The 27,591-nt window shown below is 45.1% G+C and overlaps 2 protein-coding genes across 8 annotated transcripts in view; both read left to right on the top strand.

The window, feature by feature from the left end:
* ARHGAP27 (Rho GTPase activating protein 27) overlaps positions 1 to 10,946 on the top strand; it is a 61,455-nt gene extending 50,509 nt beyond the window's left edge. For 4 of the 5 annotated variants that reach the window (XM_053266236.1, XM_053266235.1, XM_053266237.1 and 1 more), the window contains 6 exons: positions 891 to 1,016; positions 1,567 to 1,665; positions 3,522 to 3,599; positions 4,642 to 4,776; positions 5,926 to 6,031; positions 7,140 to 7,487. In XM_053266236.1, coding sequence (XP_053122211.1) covers positions 891 to 1,016; positions 1,567 to 1,665; positions 3,522 to 3,599; positions 4,642 to 4,776; positions 5,926 to 6,031; positions 7,140 to 7,317 — 722 coding nt within the window. In that variant the 3' untranslated portion in view covers positions 7,318 to 7,487. Of the gene's footprint in view, positions 1 to 890; positions 1,017 to 1,566; positions 1,666 to 3,521; positions 3,600 to 4,641; positions 4,777 to 5,925; positions 6,032 to 7,139 lie in introns of all 5 variants that reach the window. The other variant, XM_053266234.1, reaches the window with a different exon arrangement.
* A 659-nt stretch (positions 10,947 to 11,605) lies between these two features.
* Positions 11,606 to 27,440, top strand: TMEM98 (transmembrane protein 98). Of its 3 annotated transcripts, XM_053266338.1 has the most exons (8): positions 11,606 to 11,744; positions 12,784 to 12,857; positions 19,364 to 19,571; positions 20,701 to 20,832; positions 23,169 to 23,202; positions 23,411 to 23,526; positions 25,101 to 25,160; positions 25,726 to 27,440. In XM_053266338.1, the coding sequence occupies exons 3-8, from the start codon at positions 19,441 to 19,443 to the stop codon at positions 25,931 to 25,933; spliced, it is 681 nt and encodes a 226-aa protein (XP_053122313.1). In that variant the 5' UTR covers positions 11,606 to 11,744; positions 12,784 to 12,857; positions 19,364 to 19,440; the 3' UTR covers positions 25,934 to 27,440. The 3 variants fall into 3 exon arrangements, with proteins under 3 accessions (XP_053122313.1, XP_053122314.1, XP_053122311.1); XM_053266339.1 differs by lacking the exon at positions 12,784 to 12,857; XM_053266336.1 differs by lacking the exons at positions 11,606 to 11,744; positions 12,784 to 12,857 and adding an exon at positions 16,170 to 16,377.
* The last annotated feature ends 151 nt before the right edge of the window (positions 27,441 to 27,591 follow it).

Below are 27,591 nucleotides of genomic sequence, written 5' to 3'. Positions count from 1 at the left end.
GTCAGGGCTGCTCTTGTGGCCCCTGATTGGTCGGCGGCCCGGGTTCTTTGAACTCGTTGGCCCAATGGTCGCTCTGCCCCTGGCCGGGGGGAGAAAATGGCAGTGGCAGCAGCCATCCAGTGGGCCAGGGGGATAACATGGCAGCAGGTAAACGATGGTGCCGGGTGCAAGGAGAAGGCGGGGCGGGTGGGAGAAAGCGGCAGTGGGGAGGGCAGGCGGGGGAGGAAATGTCGGCGGGGAGAACTAGAAAGCGCCGGCTGGCAAGGAAAAGCACTGCAGGCCGGCCAGCGAGGGAAAGCAGACTGGGAGGGGGAGAACAGACTGTGCCTGAAGCGGGGAGGGGGGCGGGTTGATGGAGGAGAGATGGGGAGAACTAGGGGTGCAGATGCTCTGCGCCAGATCAGCTAGAATACAATAAAGTAAAACATGCCTAACAGTTTTAACCACTCCTGCTCTGCATCGATAGATATGTTCTTTGTAGGGAATATTACTAAACCTATCCTCTAACAGAGCGGACAGGAGGACATTAAATCGAACCCTAGTAAATGCTTTCCAGTGTTTGGAAACTTAAAAAGATAACAAAAAGAGAGCTGTTTTAAAAACTGAATATATGCTGCAACCAATAGAGATTATTTATTCACCTCAAAGACTCAGAACAATCCAAATGCACATCCTGTGTCATTAGTGAAAGTGTCCTAAAAATTGCACTAGAAGGGAAGATTACATTTCCTTCTTGTCTCCCCTGCGCCCCCCTGCCCCGCCTGATCCTGAGGGCTGGATTCAGCCTTCAGCAGAATATTAGAGCAGAACATGGAATTAGAAATTCCATCTCCCCGTAAATGTCCGTATGCACCCCCTCCCTTAAAAGGCCCGCTTTTTTCCCTTTGCAGCCTCTTGGCACTCATCAAGCTCTCTCAACTCGGATAGTGATACCAACAAAGTCCGCAACAAGCTCCGGAAGTTTCTGCAGAGGCGGCCAACTCTTCAGTCCTTACGGGAGCGAGGCTACATCAAAGGTACCTTTCTGGGAGATGATAGATGTAAAATGGGTGTCCCTCAATAACTTACTTGGTTTCTTGGAGGTTGTAGCTTTTGTTGTTGTTTTTAGAGATACTTAAATTTGTTTCTAGATTTATTATTTATTTATTTATTTAAAATATTTATACCCCGCCCCTCCAGTGCACTACTGCTTGGGGAGGCTCACAACAATAAGATAGACACAAGATACAATAAAAGTAATAATATTAACTAAATTAAACAAAAAGGTGGTCAGATTAAAAACCACAATCATTATTAGGTTCAAATTAAAGGTTATTTTAAAAGCTAAAAACTGAAAATTATAAAAAGCTAAAGAACCTACTAGATATAACAAAACAATGGAGCATTCAGAAGCCTCCTTAAAAAGGTGTGTTTTAAGATTTTTTTAAAAAAAAACACTGAGGGAGAGAGCATGATGAAGCATTGTAGATGCATTGTGTTTGCCACAGGTTTCCAGGATGGCATTAACTTAGAATGGTGTGATGGTGTTTCTGGCCTAGTTTCATGTGGGTTTTGTGTTTTGTCCAGATCAAGTATTTGGATGCGCTCTACAAGTTCTGTGTGACCGTGAGAAGAGCACAGTACCTCAGTTTGTTCAGCAATGCATCTGCACTGTGGAGAAGAGAGGTACGCAATACTCTAGTCCTCAACTAAATTGAAATTCTCTGCTTAGGCATTCTCCCACAGTGTGGGTGTGTCTCCTCTCAAGTGATGGGGGTCAATCCTCCAACCCGCCCGGTGACAGGGCCACTAAACTTTCAGGCACGGAGCCCCCTTGGAGGATCCACCCCCTTAGGCCCCAGTCTTCACCCTCTCTCGCTCAGAGCAGGAGCTATTTTTGGTGGTGTGACGTTGCTATTGATTTACAAATTTTGCAGTCTCCCCCCACCCCCACCCCGGCTTTCTTGGATACTCTAGCCCAAGCCTGCTCAACTTAGGCCCCCCAGCTGTTTTTGGACTACAACTCCCATAATTCTCAGCCACAGCAGCCAATAGCCAGGGATTATGGGAATTGTAGGCCAACATCTGTAGGAGGGCTTAAGTTGAGCAGGCCTGCTCTAGCCGTAAGTTCAGGGGAGAAAGGGAGACAGATAGTGTAATTTATTTTAAAAACGTATATCCCTCTTTTCTAAATAAATAAATCAAAGCAACAAATTCTGCAACTTGTATATGTTATGGAAATTGATCAGAGCTTCCATCAGTAAGCTGGCCAGCCTGGGCACTGGCTGGGAGCTCATGCTCCTCACAGAGCCCACAGCTGTCCCGAGAGGCCCACCTCCCCAGTGTCCCCTTAGAAGCGAGAATCATAAGGCATTGCTCTTAGCACTGCAGTAACCTCTCCTGACCACTGGAGGCATACTAAGATGTTAAGAGGTCTCTCTTGGTCAGTTAAGAGTCAGAACTGTCCAGCTGTTGTTGAAGGCTAGTGCCTGTTTGGGTATATTGTTCTATGTCTCTCTCAGTATGTGATGTTTAGTTTTTAAAAATAAATCATTATTTGTTTTTTGAACTCAGCCTAATGTCCCCAGAAAATCTCTTGGGCTGAACTTCTTTACCACCAGAGCATACTCTGCTGTATGAGGACCAGTCAGTGTTTCTCCTCACACCCCTCAACATGTTTTCACTGCTGCTCTAGCCATAAGTGGCAGCACTAAAGGATGAGCATCCACTGGTGCCTGGTGAGCTCTCTTCCTCCCTCCCACTGGCCATGACAAGCTTACTAGGTGCTGGCTGCTGCAGCAACTGCACCTGCTTTGGTGCTACCACCCATGACTGAAGCATCCAAACCATCTTAGAATCCCCAGATGCCCTGTCCCCTATCCACAGCAGTGCTGAAGGAGCTACTGCTAGCCTGTGGGCTGCTTGGGTAAAGCCACCGGGCAGCAGCCATGAACAGAGAGACCAATGGAGGGAGCTTACTGGGCAGCAGTGGCAGCTCCTTCTTCAGTACAGCTTTGGGCAGCAGTGCTGAAGAAGGAGCTGTTGCTGTCTGGTAATCTGGCTGAGTTGGCAGTCAGGAGCTGGGAGAAGGTGGTGTTATGAAGAGATTGCACAGGCTTTACCCAGGGGCTCTCCAAAACCTTATGCCATCCTTGACTTCCATATTTATTTTCATAATGTATTATGAAAATATTATCATAATACGTTCTGTATTATCATTCAGAAAAGTATTATCATGAGAAGTCCTCAAAATTGCAGGGGTTTTTAAAAAACTTTTAACTGTTCAGATAAATTTGAAAATTCATGGGCCCAGTGAAATCTCAGAAAGGAGCTAAGCCTGACTTCAAGGTGCCTTAATAGGTGCTTAGCATCTTGTGCCTTCCTACTGGAAGAAAATAAACTATGCAAAGTGAGGAATGTATATGGAAGTGTGCTTCTAACTTTCAGACTTGATTCAAGCTCAGAATTTGTTTAGTGGGTAGTACATGGCAATTCCCTTACCCTTGTTGGCACACAACTAAGTAGCTTAACTTCTCCCCCAGGCTTGGATATTGATGGACTCTACCGGATAAGTGGAAATCTGGCTACAATACAGAAATTGCGCTACAAAGTCGATCACGGTAAGAGAGTGCGCAGTTGTTATCTCTAAGCAATGGCTCTTCCCACGTCACAACACACCTTGCATGTGTAAAGTCACAGGTTCAATCTCTTTATCTCCCATTTTAAAATCTTGGATAGTTGGGTGTTGTATACATATCTGTGTTGTGACTGACTGAAAGCCACCTTCTTTTCTTTATGGTCTGGGTTGGACGATGCCATATGACTGGTTGCTCATCATGTAAAGAAGAACATGTATGCAGATATATTTCCCCCTTCTCACCCAGAACACAGCTCTGTCCCTGTGTAATCACATGATGGGTAGAACATGCAAACCTCCCCCAGTCAAACATTCCAACCTCTCCCAGTCTAGTCCAATATAAGCTGCTGTCATTGCACTGTGCTGAGCACCTGACATTCAGAGTCCATAGCAGACAACCACAGCTGTCCAAACATCACCCACAGAAGGCAAAAGAGACATGAGTGCCTTACCATTATCTCCCATAATGATCCAGCTCTCTGTTTTCCATATGAATACATCCTTAATAAAGAACTGAATAGTTAATAATTAAAATACAAGTTTATAGTAGTATTTAAACCCTGATGCAGTTAGGGATGGTTTAGACACTTCAGTCCCCCACATGACTATGCATTGCAGGGATGAAGCAGTGCACTGGACAGTAGGCAGAGACCTGTACACATGCTGCTCCTCGTGTGATGGACAGGCCAGTCAGATGGTATAATCTGAGCTGGCTCATAGCTGATCCAGGAGCAGCGATTGTTATGCTGTTCTCTTATCCGATGCAGAGATCATCCAGAGGCCAGATGGGGCTCCACCTGCCACACTCATGCTGGTTGTTGTTTGGTGCCTTTAGGGCAGGGGTTCCCCATCCTAACCTTGGGTCCCCAGATGTTGTTGGCCTACAGCTCCCATCGTGGACTACATGCTGATGAGAGCTGTAGTTCAGCAACATCTGGGGACCGAAGGCTGGGGACCCTTGCCCTAGCATGTTGGCTGGGCTATCTTGCCTGATATCCTGTCTTTGTCATCAATCCCTTTTGCAGACGAGCGCTTGGACCTTGACGATGGCCGCTGGGATGACGTGCATGTCATCACGGGGGCGCTGAAGCTCTTCTTCCGCGAGTTGCCAGAACCTCTCTTCACCTTCAGCCATTTTGACAAGTTCATTGCTGCCATAAGTAAGAGGCACTCCTTTGAGGAGATAGGGAGGTTTGGGGGCTAACTTGAGGGTAGATATCGAAGCCGTGATAACCTTGGCTGAATGGAGGGTGGCAGACTGTAACTATCACTTAAAGGCATATTTGTGGGAGTGTTTTTATGGAGCCCAGTGACTGACAGATCTGAGAGAAAAAAGAATATTTCTTCACCAATAGAAGTCAAACTTATGCTTTGTCCTTTTATTGGACCTGCTTTTATCAGAGTGGTGTGGTTTTGTTTTTGTTTTTTAATAGGGGGCATGCTCAAAATCCTGCTTTGGAATATAGGAACCCCTCCAGCGTCACCTATCCTAATCTTTATGTATCCATTATAAATGCCTTCCCAGCATTTTCTAGGAACTGGAGGAGTTCCTTCAGACGAGATGTTGCAGTAAATACATGCTTGCTGCTGAAAAACAGCAGCTGTGTGTCTAATTTCCCTACCTTAGAATAGAATATCTAGGGGCAGTGTGGCATCAACGTTTCCCCGCCCCCATACATATTCTCGACTGTTGCTAAAGAGGTAGGATGGTGAGGAAATGCATGTGTTGTCAGACATTTCCTGCCCTAGATGTTGCAATACTAGCATTGGGAATGAGATTGTAGCTCGATGGTAAAGTTTACAGGAGGAAGTTCTAGATTTAATCTCCAAGCAGGGCTGAGAAAACCCCTGTCTGAAACTCTGGAGAGCCGCTGTCAGTCCGTGTAGATGATACTGAGCTAGATGGACCAGTTTTCTGACTCTGAATACGAAAACTTCATATGTTAAATAAGAGGTTATGGGAGGTATGTTGTTCTTCAGCAACTGGTGTGTGCTTATTGAACATCTAGTTTGAGCCCAGGATGCACACACCCCAGCTGGGGTGTGCATACCTTGCAGCCACTAGGATAACCTGATTTCATATCTGTAGATACAGTATGTACCAATGTTTTCTTGTTAAGCTCCTGTGAGCAAAGTGCAATTGTGCATTTCCCCCACAAAGTTGCATTATCTTTCCTGTGCTCATGCAGTTTCTCAGTGGCACAAATTAATAAGGTGGGAGGGAGTATAGCGGCGGCAGCACTAGCATGGGCACACATATATACATTAGGAAAAATGAGTGAGATGTTTTCCTTTCTTTGGGACTGCAGAAATTCCAGACCCTACAAAGCGAATCCTCAGATTACGGGAGCTGGTGCATTCTCTACCTCCTGCTAACCACAATACTGTGAGGGTCCTCTTCCAGCATCTCTGCAGGTGAGCCACTACATCTGGACCGTGAGTTGGCAGGAGTTCTTGAGAGCTAATTCTGCAGCACACAGCCCATTGTGGCCCTAGACTCTGTGAGAGTCTCTTTCCCCAGCCATGCTTAACTTTTCTCTTGCTACCGTGTTTCCCCAAGAATAAGACAGTGTCTTATATTAATTTTAGCCCCAAAAAATGCACTAGGGCAATTAGCGGTACATCAGAAATTACTGCTAGGTCTTACTTTCGGGGAAACAGGGTACTAGTCTACCTTTTTGCTTTTCCTCTCCATTCCCGCCAGCAGCACCTAGGCTCTCCTTGTTCCTAAGCTCCTGCCTATAAGCAGACTCTTGCCCTTCTTCTCCCTGACACATCACCTGCCCACCAACCAAGCTAACCTGCACTGGCTGTCTGCATTCCGTGGCTGATTCTTAGAGCCAAACACCATGTTGTTTAAGTGTTCTTGTTTTTCTTTGTAAAAAGGCAAGCAGTTGGGGGCTCTGATCCAAATCAAAACTGTGGTGGTAGTCTTTAAGCCTTTGAGCCTGCTGTGGTCCCGATCCGGATCCTCCTTGCACAGTTGCTATTTGACACCGGGGGAAGCTTTCTTCTCTGGTCAAATAAAAGCCGTAAGGGGGGGCAGGGCACTAATTCTAATCCAAACTGCAGTTGGGAAGCACCCCCACCCCACCCCTCGCATTTCTCCTAGTATGGTCCAAATCTGCATCAGGTCTCCCTACAGGTTCTATGTTTACAACAACAAAACCACCATGCTCTGCATGGTATGTGCTTAACATAACATCTAGTTTGACTCTTACTAACATTCTTACTATGTTTGACCCTTACTAACATTCTTACTATGAATGTTATGCTTACTAACATTCAAGTAGCTAAGATGGCAGGTGAGTGGAACGAAGGAATTTCAGATGGGTAACAAATGGCCTGTAATCTATGTTGAAGTATACACTTCATAATGACCCTTAAAAAACAAGTTATAGTAAGATACATCAACCAAGTGAGGATTTCAACTTCTCTCCCAAATCTTGACTGGGTACTACAGGTAGCGGTTGTATCTCAGAATCTCTTCTTCCTTCATAGATCCCTTCCTCTTTTCTTCCAGGATCATAGAATGCCGGGAGGAGAACCGCATGTCAGCGCAAAGCATTGCAATTGTGTTTGGGCCAACATTGCTGAAGCCAGAGGCAGAAGAAGGGAATATGACTGTGCATATGGTTTTCCAGAACCAGATTGTGGAGCAAATCCTTAGTCAATACTACTACATATTCCCGGAGAGCTAGACCCTCCCAGTGGGCTAGAAAAGCCTGCTTGGATGAAGGAGCGGCTTCAACATGGGACAGGTCCCATCACTATGGGGAAGGTGGCATTGCTGGGCAGTGCCAAGACTAGAGGTGGGGAAGAGAGACAGATGTCTACCAATAAACAATCAATGCTGGATTTTGAATTCTCATGGCTGTCTCTCTCCCCTTGCTTGGAGACATGGAATATGAAACCTTACTGGACAGGCAAAGGGTGCCTGTCCTTTTCAATACAGCATTCTGGTTCAGCCATCCAGCTCTCAGCTGGAGTATCTGATACTGTGGGCTTATCGGACCTGTTATTGACAAGGTTTTGGGAAGGGAGAGGCTGTTTTGACTGGGTCTACATCTAAAAAATATACACATTTTAAAATGGCATGGCTTCCTGCTAAGGAATTCTGGAAACATATTGTTGTGAGCATACTGCACTGGGAAATTTCAGCTCTTGTGAATGAATTACACATTGTTAAAGGTGCATCCCAATAGTTGGTTTGAAGAACAGGGCCAGATATTAGTCTCCCTGATTCTGTTCCATCTACACATGCTTCCTGTTTGTGCCCATCCGCAACAAAGAAAACAGCAGGATGCCAATATATTACCACAGTGGTGTTACCATATTACAATGAAAGAGGATTCAGATTTTCAGTGTAAGTCAAAGATGAGGGTATTGGCAGGAACTCCTTAAAAGTATAATGCCTATGTGTGACTGTTACTAACTTCATTGTGTGCATGAATAGCTGAGGTAAGAGGTAACACAACACTCTGCTTGAAGTTGATGGGCTTGTGTTCAGTTTGCTTATACAACTTCTCCTCTTCCCAATGGAACAAATGAAGGAGGTGGAGGAAACTATTTCACTCAACAGCTGAGGTCGGTTTATTGAAGTTACTCTACTATGTTTTATTCAATTTGTCTACAAAGGAAATTGTATACACACATGATTGCCTTAGAAATGTCTCCCTGGGACCCTACCATCAGCTGGGTCTTCTTACCATATGTCCATATAGTGGAATATGTTTGTGTGCGCACATGCTTGTCACATATGATGTGCATGGAAGCCGGGGTGGAGCCACCATTGCGTGGGGGGGTGGGTTCAAAGAACCTGGGCCACCATACGTAGGGGCCGCACCTTGCACCCACACCATGCTCCCTTCTGGGGGCAGATGCAGGGAGTGTGGCCATGCTAGCAAACGGGGCTGCGTGCCCTGTTTGGAAGGAAATTCCGGCCAGCGCTGCCAGTGTTGCTCCATTTTTAAGAGGTTTCAGGAAGTGCTGAGCCCCCAGCCGGGCCGGGAATGCCTCTCCATGCTTTTGCAAGCAGAGAGAAGCCATCTCAGTTATGCTGTGAAGGCAGCGCTGGCCAGAATTTTCTTCCAAATGGGGTGTGCAGCCCAGTTTGCTAATGTGTCCATGCTCCCTGCGTCTGATATCAGGCACAGGGGGCGTGGTAAGGAGAGCACCGGTAAGGGGAGCAGGCTGGACAGGGGCTGCCACCACCCTCTGTATGCCACTGATGGAAGTGATATCTTTTTGTAAGAATTTTTCATGTATGTGACAGCGTGCATTATGCGCTATGTACTTTCTGCATAGGTACAACCTGATTTTGTACCTAGCAGAAAATGAATAGTGCAAACTCCTATTGGCTCATTCAAGAGGGTTCAGTTCACAAGTATAGTTTCAATATCCAAGCTAGAATTTTAGCTATTGCATGCATAACAAATTGTATTGGCTGCTGCTTTGATCTGGAAGCTTCTTTTTTGCTATTTGAGAGACTGGACAAACTGCCATGATTCAACCTTTTCCGCTGCCTCTTCCCATGTTGCACTACTCATCTGAGATGACTGCTCAGTGCTTCACATGAGCCAACCTTTGGGAACTGTGAAGTCTAAAGTGCTGATCAGTCTGATGAAACCCAGCACAGATTTGGAAGTTACTCCTGGTGTGTTTAGACATGTTGCTTTTTTCACATGGCCCGTTACCTCATGAGCATGATACAAAAATAACTCCTGCCCCTCTGCAAAAGTAATGTCTGAATAGATGAAGAAGCCCAGTGAGAGCCAAGTATATGAGCCATTAGGTTTTTGAAGTTGCATTCTCATCGTACATTATGGTCTGCATTCTGCACAGAATTACTTCCTAATATTATGATGTGTCACAGTTTTGAGAGGGGCTGGGCTGAGACCAATCTATTTTCTACAGAAGTTTGGGAATGGAGATGCATGGCAAAATCCCAGTTTTGTCTTGATTCTAAGTGCAGATTTCAGGAATTGGTGTAAGGGAACGCTTCCAAAACAGCACTTATCACACTGTACATAAATTTGTACTCTTGTGCAGGCAAGCAGGGATTTGGCACAGGCATTAATCTACATTACTAAGGTGTGCAAAACGAATGCTTCTGATCCCTCACCACTAAAACCAAAGGCAGCTGAATTTTGGACATTCCTTTACAAAAAACACTTTTTCTACTTACCTCTGGAAGAACAGACTGTTGCATCTAGGACTCTAGAGGGTAATGAAAGTGAAACCCAACTCCACCCCTTGTTTGGTCAGGAATCAGGGCAGGATACTTTCCCTGTTTCTTTGTCCCCCAGGCTAGTGCAATATACGCTGTTGTCGTTGCACTGTGCTGAGTACCTGACATTCAGGGTCCATAGTAGACTACCACGGCTGTCCAAACATCACTCAAAGAAGGCAAAAGGGACGAGTGCCTTACCACTCTCTGCCTCCCATACTGATCCAGCTCTGTTTGCCATATGAATACAACCTTAATGAAGAGCTGAATTCTGCTCCTCCTTAGCCTCATGAACACCAAATTCAGATGTAACAGGAAACTGGAAGTCCCTTCACCTCTGGTTTCCTTGGATGCATGTCTGAATCCAGGAAACTGGAGTTGCAGGTGAGAAGGGACCCGTGGTTTCCCTCCCTGAACTCTACTCTGAACCTTCAGTTCAGGGTGGAGCTTGGGCCAGCGTTGCATCTGAACACTGGCAATGCAGTTTTGGCCCCATGGAGCCAGAGTTGAGGAGGAAGCTCCTCCCTCACTCTGGCCCAATTGACTGTGTGAACTGGCCTTCTATCAAGAATGAAGCCCGCACAGCCAGCTCCCCCACCTCTCTGCAGTCTTTCTGACTGCAGAGAGGCAGCTCTCCTGCACGTCCAAAAGCAGATGGGGGCAGGGATCCATTGGACCCGCAGTTCCACATTGTGTCTGAAGGGGGACGTGTTGTAATGTTATTGTACAGACAACTATGCCTTGGATGAACATCTCCATCTCCAATGGAAAAAAATAACATGCTATTTTGTCCCCAAATATTTCCTGTTTCTGTCAAGGACTTGGGGAATGTCTAAATACTGTAAGTTGCTGCAACAAAAATATAACTGGATGCAAAAGTTTGCTAACTTAACATCTGCAAATCCCCAGTGTGGTCTGGATTTTGTGGAAATAATAGAATGATGATAATTCCTGCTGCATCTCACTTGTATTAAAACAACTTGAAAATTAGTGATCATTTTAGGAAGCTTCTTAACCAACTGTGGTTGGGCCTGAAGGATATTTTTGCTGGAAGACCATTAATGACAATATATTTTTAAATAAATAATACTTCAAAATAAATACTTTGAATTTTATGTGTTTGGGGTGGGAGGTACAACATCATTTGTGAAATTATACATATATGGGTGCACAATGCAGTTTTGCTTTTTATTACATGGGCAGTAATGGCACTGGAAAAAATTTGAAGGAAGCACAAAAGGGTCAAAGTGCATTTCTAGGTGGGTGAGCTGTGTCCCTCAAGTTAGATTTATGGAACATAAATGGGACAGGTGGAGGGGTAGGAAACTACTTTCCTGAAGGGGTGGTGCTTGCCCACTTTTGCCCTCCCATACACACCACCCAGGGTCAGAGCAACTTTCTTGCAGTGGATTAAAGTTGTAGTCTTACACACAAATTACTTGGAAGGAAGTCCCATTGAAGAAAGTAGGATTTGTTTCTGAATAAACTTGCACAGTTGAAGATCTGCCATCTTAACTCTGAAGCTGCAAAATAAATCCCTGTGGGTATGAGATCTGCTGCTTCTGTTGTTAGCCAGCCCAGGTTGCAAGCAGAGGCGGTATGGTTACCTCTTCAGACACTTTTTCCCTTGGGGAGGAGGGAGAACACTCTATCCCAGCTGAACATGCCCCCACCCCAAATCCCCCTTGCTTGGCCAGCCCACTTTCTAATCTCTCCCTTGTCCATCTGGCATCTGTTCAGTTTTATCCTGCTCAGGAATGCAGGCAGGACCTAGCTCACAAGAAGACTGGAAGAGCTAATGCTCGCGGACTAGAGGCCCATCTTAGCTCAGGGGAAGGAAACTTGCTTGATGGACTTCTGGCTAGTGGGACGCTTCAGGCCTCACCCGAGTATTCCCAGGTAAATGCAAAGCTATCAAGGATGAAATATTTTACTGCTTGCTGTCCAATTAGTTTGAGTATTCCTGGTTTGCTGGAGTGATTCTTCATATATATTGGAGTGCATTTTGTTAAAGAACTCATGAAAAACAGTGGTCTTTTAAAACTCTAGTAGAGAGAAACAGCCAGAGTTTAGCAATTAATAATAATCCTCTTTCATAAAGAACCCAGCATTCCTCAGGCTGTTTTTCTGTGGCCACTGTTTGCTATGAAGGTGCTGTAGCCGAGACAAAATTCCTCAGTAAGGAGGAGTGGCAGCAACGGACAACTACAGAGGCCCACTTACTTCCTTTCTTCTCTTTGCATCACATTTTTTCCTCTTGGACCTTTGAGAAGGAGGTTTGTTGCTAGTGGGTTTGGTACCTTCCTAGATGCTTCCATTCTGTGGATAACAGATCTGTATCCACAAAGGTGAGCCATTCTGAAACCAAAGAAAAGGATTAAGGAAGGAAGGAAGGAAGACAGCAAAGCATATGTGTATTCCACAAGAAAGCTTTGCCAATATGGAATTTATCTGGTGCATAATGGATCAACATGAAAAACTGCAACTTGCTTTTTTTTTTTTTTTTAGGGTAAGTGCGGCGGGGGAATGATTAAAGTTGCAAAGATAGACAGAGTATCAGTGTGTAGAATTTCCATGGCATCTCCTGAAGACACATGATGTAGTAGCTATCTTGCTGGAGCCAACTGTGTCTGGGTCTTGTCAGTTATCAGATGGGAGACTGCCTGGGAACCCCAGATGTCCTGCTTTGAGTAGCACCATGAAAGAAAGGCAATGTAACAATTTTTCCAGTAGCCAGGCAGCAGGGGTTTCTTGTTCCTGTTTGTGACAACCTGAATACATCATGCAAGATAAGGAAACCTATAGTATCTCTTGTGCACATGCTTAGTTTGCCCAAGCGTTGTGTAGGCTGCATAATGGATGCCTATGTCTTGTTCAGAATGTGGATGACCTTAACACAGAGTATTTATTTATTTATTTATTTATTTATTTATGCCAGATACATCCAGAGTTGGAGATTAGATGGGGGAGGGGCTCTGTTTGGATGGGGCTGCATTTCCTGCAAAGAAACAGGTGTGTAACTTATTTATTTATTGAATTTTTATACCACCCTACCCAATTCGGCACAAACAAAACAAAAACAGTTAAAATCAATCACCAATAAAACCAAAAAAATTTAAAACACCATAAAACAATCAGTTAAAAACAATGTAAAAACCCTAAAAAACAAAACAAAACCCCCAGTACATTTAAAAAAAACACCCTACAACAATTTAAAAACCCTGGAAGGCCAGGCCAAACAGATAAGTCTTAAAGGCTCTCCTGAAGGTCAATAAAGGTCAATAAATAAACTTGAGGGATATCCAAGGTTCCAGCCCTATTGATGAAGGCCCATTTGGCCTTGATGGCACAGAGCATCTCCCATCAGCAAACTGGTACTCCTGCTGGGGCATCTTCTGGACAAGAGTAGCAGGGCTTCAGCCATTCATGATCTGATAACATCCCATTTGGCTTGCTACAAACATGGGGTAGCCGCTGAAGGGTATTCAGAAACTGCAGTTAGTACAGAACAAGGCCACTATCAAGACCAGGCAGATGGAACAGATCTTGCCCGTCTTACCGCATGGGCTTCCAGTTATTTTCAAGCCCTATTCAACCTTCTAGTTCATTTCCGAGTCCTTATCCTTAAAGCCCTGAATGGCTTAGGACTGGGCAACCTTTATTTATTCATGTATTTTATCTAAACTTTGATATATTAATTGCCATTTGCCCTAATGTCTCAAATTGGCTTACAATAGAACGTAATAACATAAAAACAAATTCACATCCAATATTAAACACAGCACAACAGTCAAAATCGGCAAGCCAACATAAAAGCCATAAAGATCATTTCCTTCCACCCAGCCCCGCTGGGCTGAACACCTTCTTGGGGACCCTCTTTGGATCCCCTCATTCTCAGGTTAGACAGGTGGGGCACCATGATCCTCAGGTTAGGCAGGTGGGGCGCCATGATACAACCTCTTTGGCTGTGACACCTCTCTGGATGGCTCTCCAGGTGCAGAGTCTGCTGTATGCGTGTAGAGCTGTGTGAATGCCTTTTTATTTGTCCAGGCCTTTTAGATGCCGCATGGTTTTAATTTGACTTCTATCATCTCTCAGCTGCTCCTGTTCTAGTCTGTATTTTTATAAAATGTTCTTTTTAATTCTCTGTTAGCTGTTTTGAAAGACTGTTACCTAAATCTACTATGAGCCAGGCACACACATTTTGGCCATTGGTACCAGCTCAGAGGACAAATGCTCACAGTGATTTTGGCAACATTTACCCCTGTAAAGATGGGAAACAGGTGATAGCATTGTTGCACATACAGCTTTCTCAGTACTATCATCCCTCCTTTATCCCTTACCCCCAAATAACTGGGCTACAATTGTGGTCATTTTGCATAGAGAAAAGAATTAAAGGTAACAATAAACGAACTTGTACTCTCTCCAGGAAGTAATCTTTGGAGGACAAAATTTCATGTCCATTCCTCTAACAACATCAATAAAATTCAATAGTAGGTTTTGTGTTTTAAAACTTTTTAAACCTTTTAAAACAGCATTGCAAATCTAGCCACTGCAGGCCAGATCATCAGGACAATAAAAGCATGAAACACACTGAAAGCTGAAAGTATTGCAGTGCTGTGGAGGAACAGCCTTCTATTCCTCTTAACCTTTTTACCAGGGCCACCAAGTGGACTTTTGGGTATGACTGGGTCCACTACAACAGCCCTTCCCCTTTATCAAAAATTACAACAACAAACCAGTAGTGCAGAAAGGCACGGGGTGGAGACAAATCAACAAGTCTCTAATTTGTATATAACCAGAAAGTTTACTTTGTGGGGCGGGGAATTGGTTCAATCATTTACTTTACAATTAAAAAATGCAAATGCAAAACAGTTATTTACAGAGCAGGTCAGGGAAAAATAAAAGGCTGGGAAAATGTGATCACTAACTGGCTCTATACTAGTCCCTACTCAGAGTCCTCTGTGCTTCCTTTTCGGCTTCTGGCTTGCTGGGTAGTCTCTTGTTTTAATTACAGCACAGATCTGGGGCTTGATCCAGCCTGCTGTTCCTTTTCTTCTAGTCATTTCAGCTAGGCTTCTCTTCTTGCTAATAATAATAATAATAATTTATTATTATTACATTTATATCCCGCTCTTCCTCCAAGGAGCCCAGAGCAGTGTACTACATACTTGAGTTTCTCCTCACAACAACCCTGTGAAGTAGGCTAGGCTGAGAGAGAAGTGACTGGCCCAGAGTCACCCAGCTAGTATCATGGCTGAATGGGGATTTGAACTCGGGTCTCCCCGGTCCTAGTCCAGCACTCTAACCACTACACCACACTGGCTCTCACAGTGAGGAAATTACTTGACTAGCAAGGCAGAGGTTGCTGGTTTAAATCCCTGCTGGTATGTTTCCCAGACTATGGGAAACACCTATATTGGGCAGCAGTGATATAGGAAAGTGCTAAAGGGCATCATCTCAGACTGAGCAGAAGGAGGCAATGGTAAACCCCTCCTATATTCTACCAAAGACAACCACAGGGCTCTGTGGGTACGAGGAGTCACACGCTTTACTCTCTTCTTGCTGGCTGCTCACTCTCTGCTTTTCTAGACTCAGTCTAGCAGACTTCCAGACTCTCTTCCTTCTTCTGCAACCTCCAGCTCTGACTTCCTCCAGCAGATCCCCTCCTCTCTCTCAAACTCTCTCAATATATGTACATTTTAGCCCCAACAGTTTCTCAGCCCAGCCAATCAGAATAGAATAAACAAAAAATCCCTCCATTCTAAAAAAAATCTTTCCCCCCTGCAAAAATCAACTGTCAGACTACAAAAAGCACATTTGACCCTGCACCTTCTCCATACATAGGGATTTGCAAGCACAGCAATCCTATTTACAATAATGCAGAGGTTTTAGGAATATTGATGCAAATTATAATTCATTCCTAATGCAAGGGCTATTTACAAAAAGAAGAGGTTTGGGAATATTAATACACTTTACAATACAGGGGCTTATTTACAGAAACCGAAGAGGTCTAGGCCTCGTTCCTCCACAAATGCGATCTCCTATTTTCCATCTCCAGGGATGTTGACCTTGTCAAAAATCAAAATAAGCATTTGTCCCCCCAGATGAAACCAACGGGCTCATGTACTGAAAGAGTGTGCTAGAATTTTCTTATTAAGAATGCTAGAATTTTCTTCTTAAGAACGCTTATTAGCATTCAGATAAACATCCATCTAGCATATATCTGAATCTGAGCCCTTCTTGTCTGCCACTGTTAACTGCAAGCAGTGCCTACCCTTTTCCCTCCCAAGGAATGCTCCTCCTGTGCGCCCCCTACTTGCTGCAACACGTGAACTGTGTCGATCCAGGCTGTGTACGGCCAGGAATGGCTCCAAGGAAATACACTTTCTCCCATGCTGTGTTCCTTGCACTGTTTGCTTTGGGTTGGGAATTTAGTTGGGGAGTAAAGGTCACCAGCACCGCTGCTGTTTGCTCGGTTGCTTTCCTTGCACAGAAGTCCCAGCTGCTGCTGTGTTCCTGAATAGGCCAGGTGAGATGTTTTCATTCTACTATTAACAAGTGGTGTCTCCCTGCTTGATTCACAAGCCGGGGGAGCAGAACCTGCCAGGCCCTGCTACCTGGGCGCTGTCTAAATTAATGTTAAGAAAACCACCCTTTGCCTCTTCCAGCTCCAAATCGAAGCCACTTGGTATGAGTGGACATTGTTTGAATTCATGTGGCACTGGCTGGCCGAAATTCAAACAATACTTGGTAGCCTCTTTGCGTGCCTTCCTGCTTTTTTAAGTCCCCAAAGACCTGAGCTTTCAGGTCTGCCCCTCTCCCTGCCCACCAATACATGTCCCTCAATAAAATAAATATCCAAGAAAGGGAAGGTAGTTGGGTTCGTTCAGCTGAAGGCTGCTGTCCTTTCTCCTCCTCTCCCCTGTGATCTGATCTTTTGGACGGTGAACCTTGGGTGCAGGGTCTGTGTGCTGCTTTTGATTTTAGCCTAGTGCACAGTGACTGTAGGTGCTCTAGAAATAAATAACAGTAGTAACATTAACTGACAAGGCAAAAACGAGCTGTGCCCGTTCGCATTTCTAGCAGCAGCTTTGGTTTTCCACAGTGTCTCCTCATACAGTTGCTGTTCAAAAGCACAGCCACAGAGACAGTTCAAATGTTAGGAGCTCCTAATTCAGCTGATATCCTTAAAGTGTGTCCTAAGTGTGTGTGTGTGTGTGTGTATGTGTGTGTGTGTATATATATATATATATATGCATACATACATTCACTGAGATTCTTGCTTGCCTTAAGGATGGTGCAATTTTTTGATTTATTTAAAAAACAAAACATTATGTTCTGTGATGGTACATTCTGAGCTAAGCTTCTTGTGCAAGCCCTGCCTGCAAGGCCTTTGGTCCAAACTTTAAGGTTTGGGGTTTTTTTGGGAAATGTGCTCTCCTTGAATTTTGGCGTAGAAGCTCAGGTTCCACAAAGTTTCTTTACATCAAGATCTCCCAATTTCATCAGTTTGCTAGACGAACGCCATAGCAACAGGGCTTTGTCGGCCTTGTGAGCTGCTTGCAAAGAACTGGGGCAGTGTTGCAAAATGTGAACAAGTTGGTTTGTTTTATTTCTATGTATGATACTATGTACATCTAAACAGGGCAGCTTATAGTATGTTCCAAACAATAACACTATCAAAACAATAAAATATCAAAACGGCAGTTAAAATGCCAGCATTAAAATACAGATTTTAAAAGGCCTAAGACAATAAAAATGGCTTTGGCACCAGGTTTGAAGTTTAAACTAGCTTGCCAAGGAGCTGAGTATATTTAAAAAGCCATGGGTTATTAACTAACTCTTGCCACCTCTAGCAGCACAAAAAAGGACTAAAACCCTGACCTGGAGACCCTTTATCAAGCAGGACTGATGCTGTTACTGGACGAGGTTTACCATTTGTTACCAAGGCTACCACAATGGCAGGTCTGTTTAGCTCTGAGAAAAGGGAGTCCCCTGGATTTTTTCAATCTTTGTGGGAGAGAAATAACTGGAAACTCCGTTCCTTAACACCATTTGCCAACCCATGCCTTGCCAGAGGTTTTTGAATGATGGATGGAATTTGAATAATTGTACACTTGTGGCAAGGAGCACAAAATCATGGTCTGCTTAGGCTCCAACTGTCCCTATTTTCTGGCATCTGTCCCTGGTAAATTATTATCCCTGTTTTTGTCTCGGGGGAAAACGTTTTCATTTTTTTGTTTTCACCTGAGACACCAGAGTTGTCATTCTTCAAGATTCGGCTCCTTCCCCAGAGTATCTAGAAATTACATCACTTGAAAGATGTTTTGTGTGTCTAGACGCTGGAAGCACAACACTAAGGAACTATATGGTGCACAGGATATAACAGCTGGAATCCAGTCCAGCAGTGTGTCACAGTGGGGTGGGGCGGGGGGGGGAGGCAAATGTATCTCTGTTTTCATCTGCGACATGTTGGACCATCTGGTATGGTAATCTGGGAAAATGGGCTCTGTGTGCACTTTATGACTTGATTGTCATTTGCAATATGCTTGCAATCATAATAGATACTGCATCTCCCAGGTTATGTTCTTTGGCTATGCTACACATTCAACAGGGGATGGGGTTGTAGCTCAGTGGCAGAGCATCTGCTTTGTATGGAGAAGATGCCAAGTTCATTCCCTGGCACCTCCAGTTAGAGCAGGGAAAGACTCCTGCCTGGAACCTTGAAGAGTTAGTGTACACTGTAGACCATACTGCGCTAGGTGGACCAATGGTCTGACTCGCTGTAAGACAGCTTCCTTTTTGCCTATTTTCATTGGTGGAATCAGGGCAGCATCAGCAGGCTGGGGCGGGGGACACAAGGGGCAAAGTGTATTTATGGGTGTGTAAGCTGTGTCCCGTATATTAGATTTCTGAAACAGAGGTGGGTGCGGGGGAGGAAGCCGCCCCTCCTCTAGAACTGCCCTTTGTGACTAATTTTTAATTGCTCTATTTATTTTTGTGTGTGTTTACATTTCTTTGTATTTTATAAGATTATATATTTGTCTGTACTTTTTTTTAATTTTATTTATTTATTTTTACATTTTATATCCCGCTCTTCCTCCAAGGAGCCCAGAACGGTGTACTACATACTTAGGTTTCTCCTCACAACAACCCTGTGAAGTAGGTTAGGCTGAGAGAGAAGTGACTGGCCCAGAGGCACCCAGCTAGTATCATGGCTGAATGGGGACAATGTACTTTTTGACAATTCTACTTTTGACAATGAAAATTAATTAAAATTTGGAAATTAGTTATGCCTTATTTAACAGACCTCAAACATCCACTCTCTTGCTTTATAAATGTATAGCATGGGAGTGAACCACAAGGATCCTAACATAAAACACACAGACAGACATTGAGATGGCAGTCAGCCCACTGCCGGTGTAATGGTTCTGCCAGACCTTATGTTGCTTGGTTTTTGTTTTTAAAAAAATTTTGTGGTCACAGACCAGCATAATTGCTTGGTTTTATTTCAGGTGCAAGTGCTTCTGAAGTGATCGGAAGTGGCTTGCTCTTTCACTGCCCTCTTCCCTGAGGGCGCACTAGGAGAGACATGGAGACGGTTGTGATTGTGGCTATTGGGGTGTTGGCGACCATCTTCCTGGCTTCTTTTGTAGCTCTGGTCGTGGTGTGTAGGCAGCGTTACTGTCGACCCAAGGACTTCTTGAACCATTATGATACTAGGTGAGCACAAGCACTGACTTCTGGAAAATAAAAGGCTACAGTTCAGGTTACACTCTCCAACCCAGGAGCCCCAATATGTTATAGTGAAGTAAAGGTATTCTGTGCATTCTTGCAGGTATTCCCTCAGAGTTGAGCCCTGGCATGGAAAATAGGTTTGGAGAAATCCGTTTGGTGGTCTCCAGCCTTCAGGGAAGGATCTTCTTTATATATATTTCTCTAAGACATACCCATGGCTAATCCCATGCATGGCAGCTCTCGCGAGAGTTCAGAGAGCTGCCGGATAGCCATGGGTGGGAGGGAAGAAAATGGTGGTGGTGGCTGTGGCAGCGGCTGCCAGCTGGCCAATGCAGGGGAGGGACTGGCGCCCAAAACGATGGTAGTGGCGAGTAGAAGAAGGCGGAGGGGAAAGATGGGCAACAAGGACGGGCAGATGTCAGGTGGAAGAAGGAGGCGGCAACGGGCAGGTGGGGGGAAGAAGGAGGCAGCAATGGGCAGGTGGGGGGGAGAAGGAGGCAGCAACGGGCAGGTGGGGGGGAGAAGGAGGCAGCAACGGGCAGGTGGGGGGGAAGAAGGAGGTGGCAACAGGCAGGTGGGGGGAAGAAGGAGGCGGCAATGGGGAGGTGGGGGGAAGAAGGAGGCGGCAACGGGCAGACAGGCAATAAAACGGCGACAGCAGGGGGGGCTGCGGCAACAGGTGACAAACTAGAGGTGCAGATGCTCTCTGCCTGGCCCAGATAGTTGTAAAGTAATTTCCATATTAAAGCTTAATAGCAGTTCTCAAACTTAGGTTTGACAACCACTAGGTTCTCAAAGGGATTCTCAAAGGTTCTCAGGGATGTTGTTGGACTACAGATCCCCTAATATCCAGCCACAATGGCCTTAACACAGAAGCATGAACTGCAGATTATTAGCAAATGGCAATGCTTATTATTTCTATTGTCCTGAACACACTTCACAAGCTGATTTCTGCAGATCAAACTGTTATAGATGCTTGGCCATTTATTTTCGTGTTATTGTACTGTATTGTCACCTGGCAACTCTCATTTCTGATTTTGGTAACTGAACCTTACCAAGCTTGTTTGCAGCCCTCCCCTCTATATGCCAAATCCCTTTGTACTTCCCCCACCAGGCCTATTGTTGACTTGATTGGCACCATGGAGACACAGTCGGAACCATCAGAGCTGGAGTTGGATGATGTGGTGATAACAAACCCACATATTGAAGCCATCCTAGAGAATGAAGACTGGATTGAAGATGCTTCGTAAGTTGCACAGTGATGCCTCTCAGAGTTTGCTTATCTTCCTGCTGATAACAATGGGAGAAGTGATAGCGCTGACACTAACATGCATTACTAGTAAACTGGCCCCAGATATACGGTCCAGTCATTATGCATACAATCATACAATATGCATACAATCATTCTTTTAAGAACTCAGTCAAATGAGCTTCAGGGTCAGACTCCCCACTCAGGTAATGCCCAAGGATAACACCCATAACTTTTTACCCCACAAAAATCACTGTTTTTGATGGGGGAGGGAGTCAGTAGTAGGAAGAGTGGGTGATGTCTAAAAACGGCTCTTGTGATCCAGCTTGGGTGTGCCACCTGATCACACCTTGTATGCCAGATCTCTTTACTGTTACCCTTAATCACCCCACTTCAGGCCTGGGGACCTACTTGCAGCTCCCAACGTCCCATCATTTAAGCTCCCTTATCACATGTCCTTGTTTGCTCCTCAAAATCTTCTTGTTTTCCATAACAGCTGCTTCTCTGGCTATCCTTCTAATATCAATATATCTCTCTGCAGTCTATTCCATACCCTTGCCTCCTTAGCTGCAAATGCAGCAACTGCAAACTCCATATTTTCTATACTCTTAATCACCTGGGTGCTTTCCAGACTAGACCCTGCAACAGGGTCAGGACGCATTTCGGAAGTGTGCTTCCGCACTTCCTGCATCCTGACACCGCAGTCCTTATGCGGACAGCAGGGTGCCGTTCACATTTCCAATGCCTTGTTTTTCATTTAATCACTGCGAAATGGAGCTACAACATCGTACATCTGGCATGGAAAAGTTGCTGTTTTGTCGGGTTGTTAGTTGCTGCGAGACTGCTCGCCCTGCTGTTTCCATTCCAAATGCAACTTGCCCGAACAGAGGCATTTTGTGCTAATGAGCAGCTAGTCTGGAAAGCACTCTGCACTGCTAATTTGAATATAATTGGGAGAGGCTGACGTTGAAGAATGCCATGGGAAAATCATCTCCTGGCTCTACTAGAAGTAATGGTTCCTAGTTCCTCAGCTGGGCGCTTTCCAGACTAGCTGCTCATTAGCAGCAAAATGCCTCCATTCAGGCAAGTCGCATTCAGAACGGAAACAGCAGGGGGAGCAGTCTCGCAACAACTAACAATCCAACAAAACAGCAACTTTTCCATGCCGAATGTACAACATCGTGGCTCCATTTCATAGTGATTAAATTCAAAACAAGGCATTGGAAATGTGAACGGCACCCTGCTGTCCGCGTAGGGACTGCGTGTCAGGCCGCAGAAAGTGTGGAAGCACACTTCCGAGATGGGTCCTGACCCCATTGCAGGGTCTAGTCTGGAAAGCGCCCAGGTACAGTAGCTTGTGCAGTGTGTGGCAGGGATGCCTTGAGCCATGTTGAGGACATCAAAGGGACAAATGTATGACAGCCTGTTTTTAGTACATGTTTATAGGATGAGAAATGGATGTTTCCTTTCGTTTTGTACGTACATACATCTTGCCCCAAGCCATTGGCTAAGCTGGTGTGATGGGCTGCTGTTCATTTACATTCCGAGGGCTCAAGGGGTAAGTTTGATAGGGATGCTAGAAAGAGGATGGGAGGAGCTGTGTGCTTTTGGCAGAGAGACTGAAAGCTCAGAAGCTGTCATAGGAATAGGAGAATGCAAGAACTTTTTATCATTTAATGTGATGACTGATGATTTTATCATTTAATGTGATGACTGCACATTAAAACCTCGCAATTGGAGAAATGACACTGTATTCAACTTTGAGGCTATGCACACGATGGGGCGAAATCAGACTTGGGGAGGCTAGCCCGATTTCACCCTATCGTATGAACCACCGGGCTCGGCTGCGAGCCCGGTGGTTCCTAGGTGGGTAACCCGCCTAAGTACCCCTCCCCTAAAACCAGGTTTGTGGAGCGAGCGCTCCGCAAACCTGGTTTTAAAGATCGTGAGTAGCCGCAGTGTGGCTCTGCGCCGCAGTTACTCATGAGTAGACCCCCCAGAGGGGAGGCAAAAAGCCGCCTCCCGGCTCTGGTGGTCTCCCCAGTATGCCCTGCGCGCTTGCGCAGGGATACTGGAGCTTCCGGGGGCCGCGTAGCCCCCAAGCTCCCCAGCCCCCGCCGGCTCCATCATGGAGCCAGCAGTCGTGTAGGCGGCCAATCCGGCCACCCAGGGCTCCCTCTCTGCTCGTGTGCTGGGAGGCAGGCTTAGCTCGCTCTCCCCGCACACACTCCAAAACCGGGTCTCACTGGTCGTGACACCTGACTCATTGTGTGCTAAAATGGTATATTGTTTTCCTAATTTGCTGCCCTTTTAAAATTCTGTTTTCCTTTCAGGGGCCTGGTCTCCCACTGCATTGCTATCCTGAAGGTAAGTCCTTTCCCTTTCCCTTTCCCTTTCCCTTTCCTCTTTTCTTTTCTTTTCTTTTCTTTTGAAACTGCAATGTGAACATGCTGTGTCTTAAAGCAGGGACTTGTTTCCTGGGAGGTGGCAGGGAAGTGTCCATAAGAGAAGCACGGTCAAGCCGCTACTGAGCTCCCAAGCAAGCAGCACTGATTTGCCTTTCTCCTTTGGACAGATTTGCCACACTCTCACAGAGAAGCTTGTCGCCATGACCATGGGTTCAGGGGCCCAAATGAAGTCTCCAGCAAGCCTGAGTGACATCATTGTGGTTGCCAAGCGCATCGGCCCCAGGTGAGGGTTCTCAAACGGATGCCAAACTGGTAGGCAAGGGTGGGTTAAACTGTTCTGACAGACAAGAGGGATTTCAGAGAGGAGAGCTGCTTAAATTAGGATACAACCCACTTCATGAAAAACAAATGACTGTATCTGTCCCCTTTTGGGGAAGAGAGAGTGCAGTACCTTTCCTTGTGGGGAGCTGCAGTGGAATTCTGTGTGCAGTAACCATTTGCACAGCTCCGTGTCCTATGGCCAGGCTGTAATCTTGAAAAACAAAAGATGCGTGCTTGACCAGCAGTAGCAATAGTTGGAGTGGAGTGCTGGCCCTGGCATTCGCCAGCAAAGAGCATAGATATCCTGTGTCTCCTGCTTGGTCAATACAGCTATTAGCTGTTGGGGATGGAAGGAATGGTTAGCCAAGACAGATGACAGGACAGAGGCAGCGATACATAAGATAATTTTGCAACATGAATACTTTTAGGTATCTTATTTACCCCCTCCACTGCCCAAGTTGCAGCATTGATACTTAGAGGTATAATATTTATATTTATACACACACACACACTTCACTTACTTGTCAAGGGTGCATCATCCATGCATCCCCTGTTGGGGTGGTGGAGTTGGAGTTCTGGTTGGGTATTTGTGTGTGAAGTCCTCCCAAGGCAGAGTACTGTAAGGCAATGCTGCAGTCAACACATCTGGGAATCATTGTTACAGGGAACTGCGCTCCAAGAGCTCTGAGAAGACAAATGTTAGTAAAGTACTCTTTCCCATGTATGTTCTAAGGTCAGCAAGCTGTTTGTGCAAAGCGCCCTTTCTCTCCATAATGCCCATCTCCAGGGTTCACCCTTATTTGCTCTAACTGTGTACCATATGAGACCAGAGTCATGCTCTCCTGTCATGGCTTTATGTGCTGGGTTAAGTGTGCTGGCAGAAGTAGCTGGAATCTTGTACTCCATCATGATAGGGTGAATGAAGCAGGAAATGCAGAGGTCAGTGACCTTTTGCTTTCCAAATGTTCAATGGGGGCTTTTTGACTAATGCCACTTCTAGAGTTGGCATAATGGTACCCTGTTATCAGGGGCAGGTTCAGAATCTGGAGCAGCAGGAATATGATTTGGCATGTTGTCTTCTCCCCATCCTATCCATGACATGCTTCTGTCCCTGCCCCACTTGGGGCCTCTGCCAGTTGGAGTTACCCCAGCAGTGCAAATGTGCTAGTATAGCATTCCGCTGGTATAGTGGCGCAGTTATGCCTTCACTATGCTGGTGCATCTCAAATTCTGCTGGTGGAAGGGGGCTTACACCAGATCCTATGCCACTCAAGCCAAAATCTTAAAGTACAGGATTGTGTCCTTCATCCCATATTCATACAACACTTGCATCAGAAAGCACAGTCTAGTCAAGTCACGTTTAATCTGTGTACCATATTTCTGTCTCAGACACTCAAAGAGGTCTACAGCAGCAATTAAAAAAGCAAGAATAATGTATTAACATAATAAATACATCACTAAAAAAGACAATTCAGCAAACAATGAACAAGAAGCAACAATAAGGAGCTCAAAGCCTCCTGTGTTTTTTCCTCCCAGGGTGGATGATGTGGTCCGTTCCATGTACCCACCACTGGACCCCAAGCTTTTGGATGCCAGGTAAGTAGACTACTTGCGGGGAGGCGGCTTGCCCAAAGACTGTCCTTCCTCTGCACTGTGTCCCATTCGGAACTGCAGCCTTGTGTGGCTGTTGCAAGTAAACTTAAGCCTGACTGCTGCCTTTAACTTCATGTATAAAACTAGCCGGGTTACTGCTAAATTAAGGGCCATTTAGCAGTAACCCGGCTACTTTTCCTCATAAGAAGCGTATATACGCATGGCATAGGCCCTCTTTGCTCTAACCATTCTGTGAGGTCTTCTTCTCATGTTCACATATAAAGTTCCTCCTCATTACTGCATGGGCAATGTTTCTCTTCTAAACACGCTCCTACAGCAGTGGGAGGGCTGTAAGTTGTGGCAAGTTCTAGAGGAAGCCTCCTGTTTAAGTACAGCCCTGCTCTGTATTAGCATGGCCGTTAATGCAGCACTGTAATTTATGCTAATGTGGTCTAATAAGCCAACTTGTCCGCTGAGATCTTAATGTGGGAAGAGGATGGGCTATGCGATGGGGGAAGAGGGGCCCCGGTTGACTCCCATTCTGACCAGGCTGAGCATTCCTTCACAGGACAACCGCATTGCTGCTTTCTGTGAGCCATTTGGTCTTGATTACTCGGAACGCCTGCCACTCGCCCAGCCGCATGGACTGGATTGACCAATCGTTGTCCGCTGCAGAGGAGCACATGGCCGTGCTGCGTGAGGCCGCCCTTGCCTCTGAACCCGAGCGCATTGCACCAAGCACTGAGGGCTTCTTACAGGAGCAGTCTGCAATCTGAAAGAAGGAAGCTGTGGTCTCTGGAGCTTACCTAACCAACTGCTCTCCATCACTTCTTTCCTATCTTCATCCAGCGTTTCTGTCAGAACTGCAGAACTTCCGTGAAGTATAGTAGTGCTGAATAGCTAGCATCCCAGAGCTACAGAACCGAATCTCCACTCTGCTGCTGCTTTCCTCAAATAACTCTCCTGAATGTGGGATGGTGACACTGAGACAGCTAAAACTCTGAGTGGGGTGGGGACAGTGTCGTTGGGGCTGTTTTTTTGCAGTGAGAGGAATAATCTAGTTATGGCAACTGTTTTATGAATAATCAGTCCAGACAAAGGTTTGTCTTGAATGCTGAAAACAATATACAGTATAGAGCTATCAGTATAGAGCTGACACTTGGGTTCATGCCTCGTGGGATTATTATTATTATTAATTTTAGTTTGAGCAGCAAATCCTTCATACCATTATCACAAAGTGCATTTGGAAGTCCCCTCGGCTTTAAAACTGACTGGCCATGATGGGCTGCTATTCTCGAAACAGCATCCTTTGGGTATGCCAAAATAACTGTGCAGTTCCTGGTGCATTATTTATTTATATATGTTGACCTGCCTGAAGCGTAATCTGGACATTGTAGAGAGCCAGCAACTTGATGGTCTGTTCTTGTAAATTTCTTCTTGTAGTGTACAATACATATTCTAGGATGAGGTTGTTCAAGTGTCTCCTTGTTTAAAAAAGCAGCTTCTTGTCCAATCCTACTCACTCCAAACTGTTTTTTTCCCAGTTGCAAAAGATTCTCGCACATGTGCAAAACACCTGTCACTGTCACCATTTTATTTTTCATTTTGGGACTTCCTTTTACACAACTTCTGTTTAAAAATAATAATAATAATCAGACTGGACAACCCTTCACATATTTTTTCTGTCATCAGGTTCATGTATGTATTTAACCTGTGTTGATGTTTAATTGCTACTTCCACTCTGCTCTCTTTAAAAAAAATAAGATAATAGAAATATTGGATGACCTGCCCCGCATCCACTATGCTGGATTCTAAAATAAGAGGTGAACAAGTTCAGTGGTACTCTGTCACACCATCTAGTATGGAAGTCACTTCACATTAAATTCTGTATATGTGTGTGGGCTGATGGTGGCTATTTAGTGGCACTCTGCACATGGTCAAACACAGTTTTGTCTTAATTGTTCCTTCCCCTTTTTGTTTTGAGTCCTGGAACTGGAAACAGATTCTGGGATTAAGTCCTTATGATCTCTGGCTCAAATAAAGCCCTCATTTCTTTATTACTAACATGAATGTAACATAAGTATATTCCTCCTTTTTAAGAGAGATCTTCCTATATCTCAGCGAGTTGAGCCTCTGTCTGAATGCTTGTTTCTCACAAACCTGTTCCCAAAGCTATATTTCCTAGCTTGAGCTGTGCAGAGATTTTCACATATTGGCGCTCCATTCTCTCCCTCCCAGTTGAAGTTGTGGTCTTGAAATAAAGACAGAGTTCCATCACCTAAACTTTATCTTCTGAGTGTTTATTGAACGAGTATAATATTCAATGCTCAAGACATTAGCCATAATTAACAGTATCTATATTACAGTCTGTGTTTGCTAATAATAATGTGTATGTGTGTGTAACAATGTATAGAATTCTACCAACGCATTCTGA

The sequence above is a fragment of the Hemicordylus capensis genome, chromosome 6 (genome assembly GCF_027244095.1).
Source record: "Hemicordylus capensis ecotype Gifberg chromosome 6, rHemCap1.1.pri, whole genome shotgun sequence".
Lineage (NCBI taxonomy): Eukaryota > Metazoa > Chordata > Lepidosauria > Squamata > Cordylidae > Hemicordylus > Hemicordylus capensis.
Note: the sequence above shows the minus strand (reverse complement) of the source record. Positions and strands in the feature narration are given on the sequence as shown.

Coding starts and splice junctions, on each gene's coding strand:
- TMEM98 (XM_053266339.1), top strand. CDS start 19,441: ATGGAGACGGTTGTGATTGTGGCTATTGGGGTGTTGGCGACCATCTTC. Junction 19,572..20,700: donor TTGAACCATTATGATACTAG/GTGAGCACAAGC, acceptor TTCCCCCACCAG/GCCTATTGTTGACTTGATTG. Junction 20,833..23,168: donor GACTGGATTGAAGATGCTTC/GTAAGTTGCACA, acceptor TTTTCCTTTCAG/GGGCCTGGTCTCCCACTGCA.